The 17,063-nt window shown below is 29.8% G+C and overlaps 3 protein-coding genes across 5 annotated transcripts; 1 reads left to right on the top strand and 2 right to left on the bottom strand.

Annotated features, from left to right (window-relative positions):
* Positions 1-2,893: 2,893 nt before the first annotated feature.
* Positions 2,894-4,007, top strand: LOC119677099 (brachyurin). Its single transcript, XM_038088367.1, has 3 exons — positions 2,894-3,141; positions 3,206-3,468; positions 3,536-4,007. The coding sequence occupies exons 1-3, from the start codon at positions 2,894-2,896 to the stop codon at positions 3,847-3,849; spliced, it is 825 nt and encodes a 274-aa protein (XP_037944295.1). The 3' UTR covers positions 3,850-4,007.
* Positions 4,008-7,174: 3,167 nt separating this feature from the next.
* Positions 7,175-16,601, bottom strand: LOC119668235 (E3 ubiquitin-protein ligase Nedd-4-like). Of its 3 annotated transcripts, XM_038077682.1 has the most exons (17): positions 16,524-16,601; positions 16,372-16,453; positions 16,265-16,303; positions 14,725-14,894; positions 14,055-14,193; positions 13,842-13,969; positions 13,684-13,786; positions 12,582-12,754; positions 12,195-12,441; positions 10,256-10,357; positions 9,862-10,099; positions 9,672-9,796; positions 9,467-9,608; positions 9,199-9,355; positions 8,834-9,127; positions 7,475-7,873; positions 7,175-7,405 (listed from the first exon to the last, which is right to left on the bottom strand). In XM_038077682.1, exons 4-17 carry the CDS (start codon positions 14,817-14,819, stop codon positions 7,303-7,305), a joined length of 2,445 nt encoding a protein of 814 aa, XP_037933610.1. In that variant the 5' UTR covers positions 14,820-14,894; positions 16,265-16,303; positions 16,372-16,453; positions 16,524-16,601; the 3' UTR covers positions 7,175-7,302. The 3 variants fall into 3 exon arrangements, with proteins under 3 accessions (XP_037933610.1, XP_037933611.1, XP_037933609.1); XM_038077683.1 differs by lacking the exons at positions 12,195-12,441; positions 12,582-12,754; XM_038077681.1 differs by lacking the exons at positions 16,372-16,453; positions 16,524-16,601 and having other exon boundaries at positions 12,195-12,384; positions 16,265-16,297.
* Positions 12,855-13,509, bottom strand: LOC119668240. Its single transcript, XM_038077687.1, has one exon. The coding sequence runs from the start codon at positions 13,308-13,310 to the stop codon at positions 12,987-12,989; it is 324 nt and encodes a 107-aa protein (XP_037933615.1). The 5' UTR covers positions 13,311-13,509; the 3' UTR covers positions 12,855-12,986.
* Positions 16,602-17,063: the final 462 nt, after the last annotated feature.

Consider the following 17,063-nt stretch of genomic DNA (forward strand, 5'->3'; position numbering starts at 1 on the left):
TTGAGCGCCATCTATAAATTAATTTGTTTACAGCAGCTGTTAATGTGAGACTACCTCAAGTGCATTTAGCGATTTTTATTATGGAAAATTCTTGTTGTACGTGATTTTTTGACCAAACACGGCACCACTGTCATCGCTAAGGCACCATATTCGCTAGATCTGGCGCCGTGCGACTTTTTCCTGTTCCCGAAACTCAAATTGCCCCTTCGTGGTAAGCGTTTTGAGTCGATTCAATCGGTAAATGAGAATTCGCCGAAGGAACCGAAGGAAAAGCCATACCTGCACGGGCCTACGAAAAGTGTATGGAAGATTGGGTTAAGCGTTGGCATATGTGTATCGCTTCAGAAGGAGCATATTTTGAAGGAGATAAAATAATAATAAAATTTAAATTTGTGTTTTATTTACAAAATCCGTGTACTTTTTGAGCTATAGGTATTGATCATATCAAAATTTATGAAAAGCTATCCAATATAATCCAATATCAGATCATATATTATTTATTGATCATACACGCAGATACCCTTCCGTCTCACATAATTAACAGATATTTCGCGTTTTAATTTTACATTATCCCTATACATAAACTGAACCATACAGTTGTGTATATAATTAAACAGATCTTTTATTTTTACTGATGATTGTTTTTGCAGACTATCAGAAACTACTTCACTTATGTTCCTTTTCTTAGCCAAGGACAGTCACAGAGAAAGTGTGTGATTTTCTTTTTCCTCTAAGTTTCTGCAATTCCTATAATAAGTTTTGGAATTGAAGGTACAGTTTCTCTGTGTGGACTCCACATCACACTAATATATACGGTACGGTCTGTAGGGAAACATATACCGGTACCCATAAAACTTCATCCATAAAAAAACCAAGATGGGTTAAACTGTCTGCTTTTTCATTCTCTTAAATTTTTTTTTAACCTGGAAATATAAGATTGGTATTCGTGACTTGATTTAGCCAGCTGATTTCTATGACTTAGTAGTTTTGATTAAATGACAAAATGTTAGTGTTTTAATTGCTGGTTGTCTGTGATCATACATTATTTGAAAAACTAATTGTAATATATAAAAGGACATGTATTGGGCAATATTAAAAGGTATCCACTGATTTTGGTACATTTTTGAACGAAATTTTTCTTATGGGAAATCAATTATAATCAAATGTATCTATAACCTCTCTTCAATTTTCAAGTAATTTCATAATTTCATCGATGTCAAACTTCTGTAGTTTATCGGCGAAAACCTAAGCATTGAAAACCTTGATTTTCAATAGACCTTCGATCTGCCAGTTTTTACAATTAAGAGAGTTTTGCTGAGACTGAGACAAACAGTAGTTAGACTATGCAAGTTCAGGCTTATACGATGGATGCATTAAATCTTTCCAATCAAGTTTCCAGTCATGAAAGATGTGTGTGATCCAGCATTGTTTTTACGAAACACAACCCTTTTATTCCTCAATTCTGATCGCTTTAGCTTTATTCTTTCATACATTCGATTTGTGAGCAGTAGAGCACCCAATTAGCCGTTGCACCAGGAGTAACTCTCAAGTGTAGCTCATAATAGAGAAGTCTATTCCAATCCCACTAAATACTTAACATGATCTTTTTCACCATTAATCCAGGCTTGTATGTCGTTTATAAATTTTCACCGGCCTTACATCATGATCGCTTGTGTTGAATATTCTCATATTCATTTTTCATTGCCTCTAAAAATTCGCTTCAAAAATGAATGAATTTCGTTCCGTTTCAGTTAATTCATATGGTTTGGAACATAGAGCCTACTCTTTTTAAATGACTCCAAACTGTTATGTGGTTGCTGTTTTGTGTCTCCGCTATCTCCTGACAGTTTAGGCCGTGTGCGAGTTGCAGTAAATTGATGGTAAATTGAGGGAAATAGTGAATTATGTTGGTATAACTGCGAATGTTGGTATTTACAAGAATTTCGAGTAGGGTAAATTATATAAAAATTAGGTAAATTAAATAAATTTAAAAACTTTATAAACAAATTATAAATAAATGCAATAAATAAATAATTAAATATTTACTTATTTATTTACTTATTATTTAATAAATAATTATTTAAATTGAATTTACTTTAACTTAATTTACTCAGACTCGCACACAGCCTTACTCTACCAGTTTCGAAATTTTAGTAGCTTTTCTAGTGACTAGCCTATCAGAACGAGTTATATCTCGTTTGTGTTTATAAGTACCAATATCATCTAATGACAAGAAAACATTTATGGTATACTTTTCAATATTACCATATTTAAATACTGATTTAAATATTATCATCCCAAATACTAATAATACATATTTATATAAATAATAATAATATTAATAGTATTTAAATCTTTTAAATACTAAACTTATTATACTGTAATCCTTTCTTTTAAAGCTTCCTTGACTTTATCTAAAAGTTGCTCTAAGCATTTAAATAATTCAAATTATTCATTTTGAATTCTGTTCTGATAATCTAAACTATTCTATTCTGATATTATTATTATTATTTAACAAACAGAAGAATTGTTTCTTTGGCATGTCTCCCACTTGAAATTAGATTCGCTCCTGGACTTTGAAAATTTTAAATGTTTGCGGCCATAAACAATCTTATTAACCTGAATACAAAAAATTTTAATTTCACAGTGGCGTTCGGATTTGAGCATTATCTTCTGATAATCAGCACTCCAAAGACTATATGCGATTATAAATTATAATTTCAAATGAAAACAATACAAAATGTATTAAAACATATTTAATGGCGAATTATCATATTTATCACTGTTGCAATCTTAGAGATCCGAATTAGGTGTATTGACGTATATCCACGTATAAAAAGAATGGTATATTTCCAAAGAAATTCAGTCAAGAGTTGGGTGTACACTAATCAGAATGAAATTTGCTTTAAGTTTAATTTTCTTTTGTATTTTCTCCACAAGCGTTGCATTGGAATTGGGACATTTGTCCCGCAACAATGCTGAGATAGAAAAACGTATTGCAGGTGGGGATCTAGCACACGAAAATCAGTTTCCATATCAGGCTGGATTAAGTATTGAACTCCAAAATGGGTTTTACACTTGGTGTGGTGGTAGCATTATAGATAAGAATTGGTTATTGACAGCTGCTCATTGTGTTGAGAAGTAAGTACGCTAGTACGTTTTGGTCTATGATACATTTCTTTAAAGACAATTTTGAATTTGGTAGCGTTATATCAATTACGGTTAATCTTGGCTCAACCAAACGTTTGGAACCCAAACATCATCTAAAACTGACACCTGCTCAAGTTATTTTACATACTAACTGGAATAACCGAACATTGGAAAATGATATAGCATTACTGCGCCTACCAACGCCGCTTACATTCAATGAATCTATATTTCCGATCAATTTGCCGCGTTTAGCTAAAACCTATTCCACTTATGCACACCATGAAGGCACTGCCACAGGTTGGGGAAAAACTAATGACGGTTAGTTGTAACTTTATCAAATGATAGATGGGAGCATTGTTGTATATAAAAAAAAATATTTTTCTAGTTTCTCCTACGATATCTGAACACTTGCGCTATGTCACAAGGTTTGTGGAATCCAACGCTGAATGCCAATTCTTTTATGGCGCATCAGTACATGACAGTAATATATGTATTGATACTACTGGCGGACAATCTACTTGCACTGGTGATTCAGGTGGTCCATTAGTAACACACGATAGTACTCATGGGCTTATACTTATCGGTTTAACATCTTTTGGCAAGTCTTCCGGCTGTACCAAAGGTTATCCCGCTGTCTTTACTCGCATCACGTCGCACCTGGACTGGATCCAGAAGATATCCGGTGTAGCTTATTTTTAAATAAAATGCTTTGTGTCAGGCACACAATAATTAAAGTGAAAAGTGCAGGACACTACTATATTCAAATCCATTGACAACCTACTAAAGACTGCTTTTGTTTATAATGAAATTAAAATGTGGACATTTAAATGAGCATGTGTAGATCACTATAGTTCATTAAAAATTATTTATAACCCAAACTTTTCTTATAACTAATCATAATTTGCTTTTGAATTCCGTTTCCAAAGTACAAATAAGAATTTCTTATTAAAAAATACAATTGGTAAAAAATAAAAATGTTTAAATGATTAAAAATATAAAATAAATTGAGTTTTATTTATGAATTAAATATTCTTTTCGGAGTAAGAAACCATATGAAATTTTCTATGAAAAAAACAATAATCAGTTGGATCAGTTCTTAAAACTTATTTTAAGGCAATACCATACATAGTTTTAAAAATAGTCTATTTATAACTTACTCCACAAGTTAATACGACTACATATAATTTTTTCTGTGTATACATCGGCACACATTCTGCACAGTAGGAGCAAAAACAATGAATTTAAGTACAGATTATATATGAGTGCTAATCCATATACTCATAATAATAAGAGGATACTAAAACAGTGTATCCTGTGTCTCTTCCAAGACACATGCTTTGCAACAAAATTCTTGGTTTTGATGAAAGCCCTTTTTCTCATACACAATAACTGTTGTTCTTGCCATAGCACCCCATCGGATCTTAGAATTCATGAAAATTAAAGTATTAAAAAACAAATGTGGGGAGAATATAAGAAACGGAAGGATGGATGGAAATAATTAAATCTAGCCTGGGTCGTGGACAAACCTTGTAGAGCTATAACTCGATAGGGCACTAAGCAGATGAGCTACATTGGTCATGACATTGGCAATTACCTTTTTTATATGTACGCTATAAGTAACTGTGTAATATAGAAATATAAATATATATGCTTTTTATATATTATATATATAGAAATATAATATATAAAAAGCAATTACTTGTCATGTATAAATACATCTATTCTCGTAAGCCCTGAGCTTCTCGCTGTTTCAAATTGAAGCATTGAATTGGAGTATTGATATAGCTTTAAGATCTCAGTTTACACTCTCACTACAATCTTCATCATTTCAATGTTATTGTTGTTATTGTAACCCATGGGGTTACAATTCCATCTATCGAGCCATACCTTCTTTCGAGGCTCTCATTGAGGCTGACAAAAAAATACACAAACTTAAAAAAGACCTGGGCACTTTTTAAAGATATCTTCAAACGCGACTTGGACAAAGTTTCTCTGTTCATTACTTGGATAAGAGAGAGAAACAATTTCGCAGCATTATCATCAAATTTGCTAAAGCATCTATTTCTGTAGATACGATTAAGGTGTTAAGGCCAAATATTCCTAGTAACGCTATGCGCTGTGCCGAAAAACGCGATAACCTTCGCAAACTAAACCCAGCCAAATATTCATAAAACAATGGACGAACATTGCCGTAATGAATGGAATGTAATACGATTATATATTTGATGGGATCACCGTCCCTGATCTCAAGCATTGTGGGTATCACAAACCTACATTCCCCCTTTCATTACATACAACACTCACCACCTACTACATATTTCTCACACCCCATAGCCTTGAAATCCATTTATGTTTCCTTATCTACAACAACTTACTATAAATTCAAATTAAGTGAATGCACTCCGTGTTTTCAGATAAATCTTAAACAAATGCTAATCACACAATAATACGTATATAATAATTTTAATTATATATAAGTTGATATGTATTCTAAAATAATATCAAACCGTGTTTTACTTCTATTTTAGCGTAAATAGAACTAAAAAAATATAATATATTATTAACATTTTATATTTATTTAATATTTCATTTAGAAGCATTATAAAATTGCTAGGAGTTTAAATATTTATAATTTTGATTGTAGAGAAATTTATTTTATAATACATATAGCATCGACTAAAACATTATTGAAAAAAACTTAACTAATTTAGTTGCACCACATACGACCGCTTTTTCTTTCTTTCACTTTCAAATATATTATATGCATATTCAAATTGATTTTTAATTCATTCTTAACTACTATAATTTATTAACTAATTATATATTAAATATGAAAAAATTAATTAAAATTACAGAAATTAGATTTAGAATCAGGCACAATTTATCTTTCAAACATTTTTAGTTTAATATTTTAATATCAACGTTAGCTATTACCGATTTATATATAACAAAAAAAGATCTACATTTTTCAAGAACAATTTAAAATTATATTTAATATATTATTTCATATAAAAATTACTTTAGGAAGTTCATAATTACATTTATAATAATCGTTATATTATGTTCAATTATTTTATTGAAAAATATATAATTCCTAAACTTCTCTTAAAAATTTCAATAAAGTAACTATACTAATTATTTACATAGAAATACTTTTATATTTTATTTTAAATTGCATATCTGAAGACAAACCTAAATAAAAAATATTGAATAAAATTATGATAAAACCTGTAGTTTTTCGTAAATTAATATTCTTCTTATAGTCTCTTAAGTTATTTTGGAATGCCATTTTACAAATTGTTTTTTATTTAAACGTTTAAGTTTCTTACAATTACTATTGCAATTAACAAATTTAAAAATTAAATTAGAACCAATTAATAAAATAGCTTAAACTGTCAGTTAGTTTTTAATATAATTCAAACTTTAAGTTTTAAATTAAACAGTTTTAAAATTTAATATTATTTCAAATTTATTAGTATATAAAATGTTTGAAGTTTTTGTTTGTATGCTTTATATATAATTTTATTATATCTTAACGATTTTATTTTTGTTTTAAATAATTTAAATAACTTTTATTTTAAATATTTTTTAGTATTTATCATTATTACATAGTTTAAAATATTTAAATGTTTAAAAGTTAGTGTTAAAAATAATCTGATGCAGAATATAGCAAAAAAACTTAAAATATTGCAGAATCTGCTATCGTGTTCTTTTACAATTTTTTATATAAAAAATAAAAAAAAAACACCAGTTGACTGAATATTTTAATTTACAATTTTTATTTAAATTTGCAAAAGCAGAAAAATAAATTATAAAGAAATAAATATAAACATTTTTACACGTTCAATTGAGTTTGGTTTTTAACTTGTATATATAAATGTATAATTCCTAAATATAACTCACATTCTTAACAGTATAAAAATTATAAAAAGTATTATGATACAAAAACAGGCTAATAAATAAGTACACGAGTTAAGGGAGAAGGCCTCGGCACCGCTGCGTATTAAATGTGGCGGATATCTTCGTTGTAAATGTCGTTGGGTGTGGGTGTGGGTGTGCTGCATTTCAGTAGAAAACATCCCAATGGTGTTCGTCGTGTTGGTGCAGCTGAAGCAGCCATCACCCACGCCAACGTACACACGACTGAAGCTATTAATCAACTCCAGCAAAGCCTTGACTACCCTCGATAGCCTTAATTAATTTATCTTTAAGCTGCACATAACCTTCATAAGGTGGTAAATCCAAGCGATTGAAACTAAAAAAAAATCATAATATAAATAATATAACTAACAATATAAAATTATCAATATGTTATAACATATACCATGTATGTGCTCTGGGATAATTATTTGGTGTTCCCCATTTTTCAATTGTAAACATTTGTGGACCATTTGACCCATATAACTCTTTAAAACCATTCATGGGTACACGTGATGTTCCTGTTACAAATTGTAATAAACGTGAACGCATTTCATTAGAGAAGGATAACACCGCACGCCAGAACCACTGTATGATAATATGATTCATATGGTAATCGCCCTTATAAAGCGTATTCTCACGCCAATCTTTAACATCTATATTTTGTATACCACACATTAATAATTCCAACTCATGCTCGTCAAAAATTTTTATTAAATTCAAAGGTATAACGGACCCAAAACCATCTAAGAATGCGGACATTTGCTCTTTAACGCGCGCTACAAAGCGCCATTCGATAACAAGTCTAAAAATAAAAATGAAAATGAAAATATTAATAGTTATAAATTAGAGGAAAATGTCAAATCATAGAATCAAATTGAATAATTTATGTAGAAACTTCAAATAATAGAAACAACATAATTTTTAATTAAGAATTTTATGTCCTATGACAAAAGTTTTTAATTCCAAAAGAAATTTTTTTAATTAACTAAATACTTGGGGCTGGCCATATAGCTGATTCGGTTATTGCCAAATATCCAACATCAGTGAGCCTTTGGAAAAATCTATACAATGGTAAATTCTATCCATTTAAAAAACTGTTATATGTGGTTCAAAACTACAACATATAAGAAGAGATCTTTTTATACTCTTTCACCTTGTTGGATCCGTAAAATAATTCTATGTACATCAGTGATACATAGTTTTACAGTCACTGTACAGCAAAACTTTGTTGGAACGTCTGAATCTTGCATTAATTTGCATTTATTGCATTGCTTTGCTCCATTAATTTAACTAAGCGTTTGAAAATGTACGAGCTCTAAGATGTCCGACACGGTTCCAAATATTTGAATCGAATACTTTATATGTTCGAGCAGCTCTAAATATTTACAGTTAATTAACAAGAACTTCTGCATATCATGGTGTTTGCAGATACAAACGATAAAAAGTTTGTAGTTCCCAAATTAATTTCTAAATTGTTGTACGGTAACACAATGGCTCGCCCAATAAATCTAATAGACCCAATTATAATAAGACATCGTTACGATCACAGGTATTATATAGTTCGCTATGTAAATTGTTCTTGTGTTTTCCAGTATTTGGCCTGTTCACAAATTGCTTGAACATCATATACTTTTCAGTCTGTGTTTTCAACATTGTTCAGAGATAAATAAAAACATCAGTAATATCCTACACTTTAGTCATATATACAGGTCCTCTTATCATTTCAGTTACATATATTTATTATATGTAGTTACACACTTACTTAATGTATTCATCTTTGTTTTCATTCGTTACATCAATGTTTGCACCACCAGGTTTTAGTTCGTGTTGACTTTTCTGCCCAAACGTATCCTCATCAACACAAAATGTTAATTCCAAAATACGTGGATCGTTTTCCTTTATCCACATAAGTGAATTATAATATTCTGTATCAACAGATTCCATATCTTTAAGATCAATTGACTTTTGTAACATCATTTTATAAAACGGACGTATGAAGAATGCATCAAGCAATTTGCCATGATATACTGCCATACCAGCAATACGACCAATAAATCTAAAAACCACAAAAATATAATTATTATATTGTTAATTAAATGAATACTAAAAATTAAAATTAATACTTACTTAAAGTAGCTCAAATGTTCTTCATTGCAAAGCCCACTGCCATTATTTATTTGTAATGTATAATTATCCATAGCTGAGTACTCAAACAAACCATAATATGGATTAAACATTTCCTTTGATAATAAGTAGAACCACTCTCTTGCAAGGCCACCATAATCTAAATAAAGTTTAAAAAACATGATGAATAAGTAAAATATTAATTGAGAATAAAATAATAACGAATATAAATAAAAAAAAATAGACGATTTTATATTAAATGAATGCATACCTAAACCTGTCTCTCCTTCAAATTCCACCCATAATTTAGTCTTAAGCAGATCTGTTTTGGTAACAGAGCTAATAATTCTATATGAATCTTCCAGTATTGATGTACGACGTATGCGTATTTCAAACTTATTAGGTACATTGGTCTGTTGAATAAGAAAAAAAATAATCAGTTGCTTAAGCTACAAACAAGAAAATGCAATTATTACTGGTTTTCTCAGATGGCTCTTAAAGTATTCATATTTTTGTTTATAATCACGAGAATATGGTACAGCTTGTCCAGCAATATTTGGATTGGATAATCTTGGATCTTCCCATTGTGTTGTACGGGTATCTATAAATTGTAGAAATAAACTAGTAACAAAATTTGGAAATTTTTTTTTTAATAAAATCACTTACTATGATCAATATAAAATACACGACCATCAGTATGCATACGTTCTTCCCAACCTTCTGGCAACGGTCCCAAGTCGTCTTCGACACGTCTAGTTTGATTTGGCATAGGACTAGCTCGACCATTGCGTGGATCAATCCAAGTTGTACGACGAGCTGCATGATCAATGAAGAAGGTACGTCCATTCGGCGCAACTTGCATCGACCACCGTGGAGGTAAAGGTTCTTCATCAACATTTAAATTCTATAATATGTTGTATAATTTATTTTAATATATAAACATAAAATAAAAGTAACTAAGTAATCATTTTTAAATATAGAAAAATATATATAAATAAAGTAACATTAAAAAAAAATTAAATAATTTGAAATTGTATTAAAATTGAATCGAGCATTTTACTTGTTCTGTTACGGCTGCGTTATCTTCCACGGAATTTCTTCTTGTTGATGATGCTGATGTTTCAGAACGATTACCACTATCAGGTTGATCACTATCTTCATTCTGCCGATTGAATTTAAGATGGCAAAGCATTACGCAACGAATTAGTTTGCAAATGATCGTGTTTATATAGGAAATAAAAAGAACAGAAACAAAAATGTCAGAAATTCATAATTTTGAATAAAATTTTGAATTTACTAATCCAAAAAAAAAATTATTAGCAAAAAAAAAAGAGCCAAAGCAAAATTTAAACAAATCTTTTAACGACCAAAAATTAATTTACATTTTTAAAAAAATGATATATAAAGCAATGTAATTTATATAAAAAACTATAAGAACACAAACTAATTGAAAAAAGAAATTAATTATAAAATATATGTGATGAGACAAAAGATGTGTAGATGAAAAGTTTTTGAATATATACGAGTAAAATGTTATAAAGGCAGACAAAAAGTACTACCCTCGTTAAGTATTAAAGTACAATAAACTTAGCATAATTAGTATAAATTTTATAATTATTTTTAATAAATAAGTAATTAATTAAACAAAATGGTTTAAATTTTAAAATTTAATTTGAGTATAAAAATTTCATTTAATTTTAAAAACTTAATTCTAATAAAAATCAAGTCTTTGATTAATAAAAAAAATGCGACTTGCGCTTTTTGAATTATAATTGCAGTATTTTAAATAATATTTTAATTTTAAGTTATATTACAAACAAAAAAACTATATGCTATATAAAATTTAAATACTAAATTTTCTTATAATTGTTTGGGCAAAAAGAATTGAGCGTTTTTCTATGCACATTATTTGAAGTGTATGTTCTGTTCATATTAAATAAAATGTGCAGGATACAAAAAAAAAGATAGATACTCTAAAATATATATCTTTAGATAGAGTAAAGATACACTCACAATCAACGTTACACTCTCATGATAATTTATTTTATTTTTTATCAAAATTTATAAAATAGACATTAAAACTTCCAACAGAACAGAACAGAGCAGTATAACTTAACCGAAAAAGAAAACGTTCCGCCGTTTGTCTTATGAACCCAGAACATTTTTTGCTGAAGATTATCTGATTACAGACCATGAATAAAATTCCAACCTTAGTCTTCCACCTGACCCAAAGTACGGATGAATTTCAAACATAATATGTTTTATAATATGAATCACTTTCATATATTCCTACAAAATAATACAATATATTATATGATATTATCAGTAAAACTGATTCATATATTCCTATAAAATTTTTATTTGATGGTTGGTGGTTCCCAACAGAATTTTTTTTTAACTTATTATATATATATATGTATATACATATATAGAAAGCATTAAAATCAAATATTGTATTAATGAAAACTGTTTTGAATAATAAAAAAGTCCGTTGTTATTATTCAGCTATTACTTTATCATTGCTGAAATCCAATCTTAAACACAAATAGTTTATATGAATTATTAGTGAAATAGTTAATTTTGTTATAATGACCATTAACCATGAACTACACCAGCAATCATTTCCATTAATTTTTTTACATTTCTATGAAGAATATATAATATAATATAATATTTCTATGGCATACAAGCCAGTTTAAATCCATACACCCAAGTAAGATTATTAATCAATTGAAGCGATTTGTATGATTAAATTCGTAATATAGATGACAACAACAACTACAAAAGGAGGTATTTGTAACTCGTATATAAAATGGACAGTATTACAAGTGGTAAACTACGTGAACACAGTGATATTCAAGTTATGAAATATAGTTTCGAAATGTACAACAACAACATTATTTACTTAAATGTAGTATATAAAAATGGTTGCATTATTGGACAAAAAGAATATACATGTATCCTTTGTGTTATGAATAAATTGTCGAATTATATCTAACCGCTTCTCTTGAGGTCTGCCGACTGCCAAAAATGTCTGTTGAAATATGTTCACCAAAATGTGATTGCTGTGATTGCTGTGATTGTTGGCGTTCCATGTTATTGCGGTTACGCAAATTTGTCATTGCTCGTCTCGATAGAGCAGTGGGTACTCCAGGTGCCTGCCGCACTGGGCGTAGATCAGTCTGTAAGCTAGTTGCAGAGATTTGAGACCTATTAGTCGGATGTCTTAGTGAATTGTAAACAAAACTATTTAAATAATTAAAAAAAAATGTTGGAGGCGAATTCAGTAAAGTTGACGAACACAAACAGGTATCATATAAATAAAGAAATATGGCTTTATATAGGCAAAAGAGTTAAACAGAACGAAATGTGTTTTTTATTACAACCTTTCATAATCCATGTTTGAGTTGTTGTTGTTGTTATTGTTGTTGCTGTCATTATCACTGTGACTACTGTTACTGTTATTATTAAAATTGTTCGAACTGTTTGAATTTAATGATGTTAATGATTGGGTTCTTGAGATTGTGTTTTCCTCTAGACTACACTGACTGATGGTATCCTAAAAATTATGAAAATTCATGACAAATTAAGCAAAATATGAAATAAAATTAGAAAGTAAAAAAACTTATAACAAAAAAAAATAAACAAAAACAATAACTTAATTGAAAAGAAATTAGCAACAATTGTTTATAGGTGTACAACACAACTAGCCCCATTTTATGAAAATTTTGGATTTGTACCAACTACTACGCTTCACACTACCGAATCACACTAAAGTTACACTTTAATAATTAATAATAAAATCTATTTACAAAAATACGTGTCAGGTACAAATTTGTATCGAATATATCACAATTTTCGCTTTCCAACTGATTACTGCTTTTAGTTGAAAACAAATCGTCACTCGCAGCGCTATGATTCTCTTCATTATCACATATATGATTCTCCACATCACTGTGTTCTTCATGCTCATCAACGTTTTCGTTTTCGTTTTCGTTTTCGTTGTGATATGAACCACAGTCAGTACAACTTATTCTTCCATTTACAGCAGCACGACCATCACACGTATCACACGAATGACAACAGTCCGAACATGATTTACAGCTGCTATCCATGCTACCTGTGCGGGAGCTTGTGTTGTTGGTAGCACTGCCAGTCTCATTTTCGTTGATGACTGTAGAACAATTTTCACAATTGTTATTTTGCGCGTGTAAAATTGCCGTCACTGTACCGCCCACAGGACCATACTTTTGTATAAGGTTTAATTATAATTATAATTACAATTATAATATGATTAATTTAAAGATATAAGTAAAGTTAAAAATAATTTTAAAAAAATTTGTTAAAACATGCAACTATTTAATATATATTCAAACCAATTGAACATGCATAACACCTCGAATGATATTAGTTAATATCACCACCTATGTACACCAGTTAATTTGGTATTTCTATAATGCTACTGTGAAACCATATATATATAATTACCGTCGCTCTGCCTGTTTCGGAGTCATCCACACTTATATGAAAACGTCTTTGGAAATCTGATGCTGCTTGTTCTACATTCACATTCGCGTTATTGATTGTTAATCTATTTGTAAAATGGATTTTAATAAAGTTTTGATAATAAGACCGAATATACCTACGTGGTTGGTCTTTCCCATTGTGTGGTGCGTGCTGTATGGTTCACGTAATATGTGCGACCATTAGCGTCTTGACGTTCCTCCCAACCAACTGGTAAAGGATCTTGACCACCATTTGCTGTAAATGGATTCTGTAATAAAACCAAAATATTTATATAAACTCAGTAATACTATTTTTATTTTATTTAATGATATCTACCATATCTATGTACTTACAACTGTTTGTGTTGCGCCATTAAGTGAGACATCCTCCACATGCTCCCATTCATTTTCAGCATTTGTTTCGGCATTTTCTCTTGTCTCATGTATGAATGCATGATAAATTTCTAAAGTGCCTTTTATACGTGACTTAGCGCTATTTTTTTTTTTTTGATTTTTTTTTTGTTTGTTGGTTAAGAGAAATGTAAAAAATATTAATAGTATCAGAATATATAGAAACATTTGAATTGGATACACAAATATGTCACACTAGTATGACACTACCACAACCCAATAAACTAAGGACAATAAACACAACTTAAAAACTAAAGGACAATAACAAACATAAAATATATTATATATAATTGTTTTCAGTTTACATGAAAACACCATTAGAGAAAGCATGTTTTTCCAGGGAAATTTAAGTGAAGTAGTCAATTAGTAAGAAGGCAAATAAATACGTTTAATACGATGTTTACTATAAAGGTGAGGTGAACTAATTGATTTCTCATTTTAGAAAACTTTTATGAATCGAAAACAAAGTAGAGTAAAACTACTAAAGAATTTCATTCTGCATACAACAAATTTATCAAAACCAAATTTATAGTTTTCTGGTTGACCTTGTTTTCAAAAGAAAATATAGAAACAGAAAAAAAGTTAAATCATAAGATAACCAAAATAAACATACCCTACTGACCTTCTCGGCCTAAGCGCATAACTTTGTGGTCCAATAGTGCGTCCTTCTTGTTCTGTTGGTAAATTGACCAGAGTTAATTCGACCATACCTAGGAAATCATCTCGCGTCAAACGGTTCTCATCGAAAACTTGAAACACTAATTTATGTTCTGATGGCTTTACCTGAGTAGTAAATAAATATTAATAAAATTAATTTTAAATTTTAATAATTATTTTGTAATTAATTTTAAAACATATACAAAAGGAAAATATAATTAACTTTTCAAGTTAATTATTAATTTTCATTCTTCGCAAGGACTTCAGAAAAATCACCTCAGTTAGTGCAATCACTTTTTCTTCTTTACATCCTGTTATCATAAAAATATTAACAATAAGGTTTCCCTATATTGTTAACATTATGATTATAACCCCTAAGAGTTATCCCAGCAGACAGAAAGTACAATCAGTCTACTATAATACACTTAAACGTCTTGTTAAATAAACATGAGAGTTTAGATTTACGTTGAGATAATTGAAGCATTGAGGATAAGACAGGCAGTGTGCGAAATTGATTGAAATCTCTTTCCAGATTGTAGTAACTTGCCAGCTAACTTGATGGAACGGAGTCAGGGAACAATTAAGCTAAGATTTATATATACCAAGCATTTTAACAATATCATAAAAATTAGAGGTCTGGAGACATCTCAAGAATTTAATAAATAGTTTTTAATAAGTATATATTTTGCATATGAATATTTCCATAAAGTAAGTAGTAGCACTTTAACTCTTTATTAACTCGAGGTATTATTTACCACTTCATCAGACTAAGCAGTAATTAACCTCAGGTATGCATACCTCCCCGAGGAGCCTGTAACCATTCTGAAATTCGATAAGGCGGTGTTGGTAAGTCTGTCAGTTTTCGCAAAATAATGGTAATGTTAATTTGGATATGGCTTATTCAGCATCGCTTCATTAAGAAATCAAGTAATTACAATTCGATTTAATAGAAAATTCGGTCAACTAAAAATGCAGTACGAGACCAAGGTTGTCAGACAACAAAGTTCTTAACATGTGTTGCTATTGTGAGAATTGTGTTTCGATAGCTTAAAATATATCAAGAACTCTATGATATACTATAAGACCAGGCTAACAATATATAAGTAAAACATCTTTAAACTTTTTTTCAGGGCTTAAGAAGGTCTTGGTCATCCACTGTTGCCTTAAGTGTTTCACTCAGGAAATGAGTTTAAATAGCTTTAAAAACGCAGTGACGTCACAACTTTATGTCACGCGGCGCATTTAATATATAGTAGAGGTGCGACAAGCGCTATTACAACGGCATTACTAAAGCGCAGTTTTGCAATAAGAGAATAGATTATATCACAACCAAAAACATACGTTTGAGCTTAGTGTGCTAGACGACCACTTGACGTTCAGATTACACTGACTTAGGGTTAAAGTTTTACACTGACTTAGGCATTCGATTGTTTTAGACTACATCAGAAATAATATACATCGATTTCAAAATACAAGAAATACAAAATCGTACTTACTCTGAATACGAATTCTTCATTCCAAGTGGGATTTAGGGTCTATAAATTAAAAATGAAATTTCAAATAATTTTTTATCATTTTTGAGAGAGTTATTATATATATTTACTTTTTTTTTGGTCTTTGTTAAGACCGAATCAATATTAATATCACCATTTATTGTGTTCAAATCAATTCTTACGTAGGGATCACTGTAATGGAAGTATTATCGATAAGAACATGCAATTATATAGGTGTGAAAATTTAAACGGTTGTAGTTACCTAGCACCAAAAATATCTTTTTTCGCCAACGATTTTCCATTTATCACAACAATGCGCAAATGACACGTATCGGCAACGTCATTCTGAAAGTAAAAACCAAATACATATTTAGACATAATTACAATAATAAAAAAAAATAAAGAACTTTAAAAAACAAACTACAACTAGGGCTTTAGTTTCTAACACAATGTGATCCAATAAGCGACACTCAGCTGTTGTCTATTTAAATAATTAACGAGTATTGCTGGACTTGCAATACACATAGCAGTAACAGTGCAAACGTGCAACAGAATTTCGAATCCATAATTTTGAACAAAATGCTGGGTCGGTCATTCTAAACGACAATACGTGTAACTGCGTATATAATCCGCAACGCAAAAACAAAAAAAAAGTAAGTCAATATAGACATACATTAAGGTTGTAGGGTTTGTGTTACTGTTTTTGCTTTCATTTGATGCAATGCGACATTCTCAAAACCATGACCACACCATATCATAACTATTGACGCATAAACGCCTACTTGACGTACATGCCAGTGGT

The sequence above is a fragment of the Teleopsis dalmanni genome, chromosome 1 (assembly GCF_002237135.1).
Source record: "Teleopsis dalmanni isolate 2A chromosome 1, ASM223713v2, whole genome shotgun sequence".
NCBI lineage: Eukaryota > Metazoa > Arthropoda > Insecta > Diptera > Diopsidae > Teleopsis > Teleopsis dalmanni.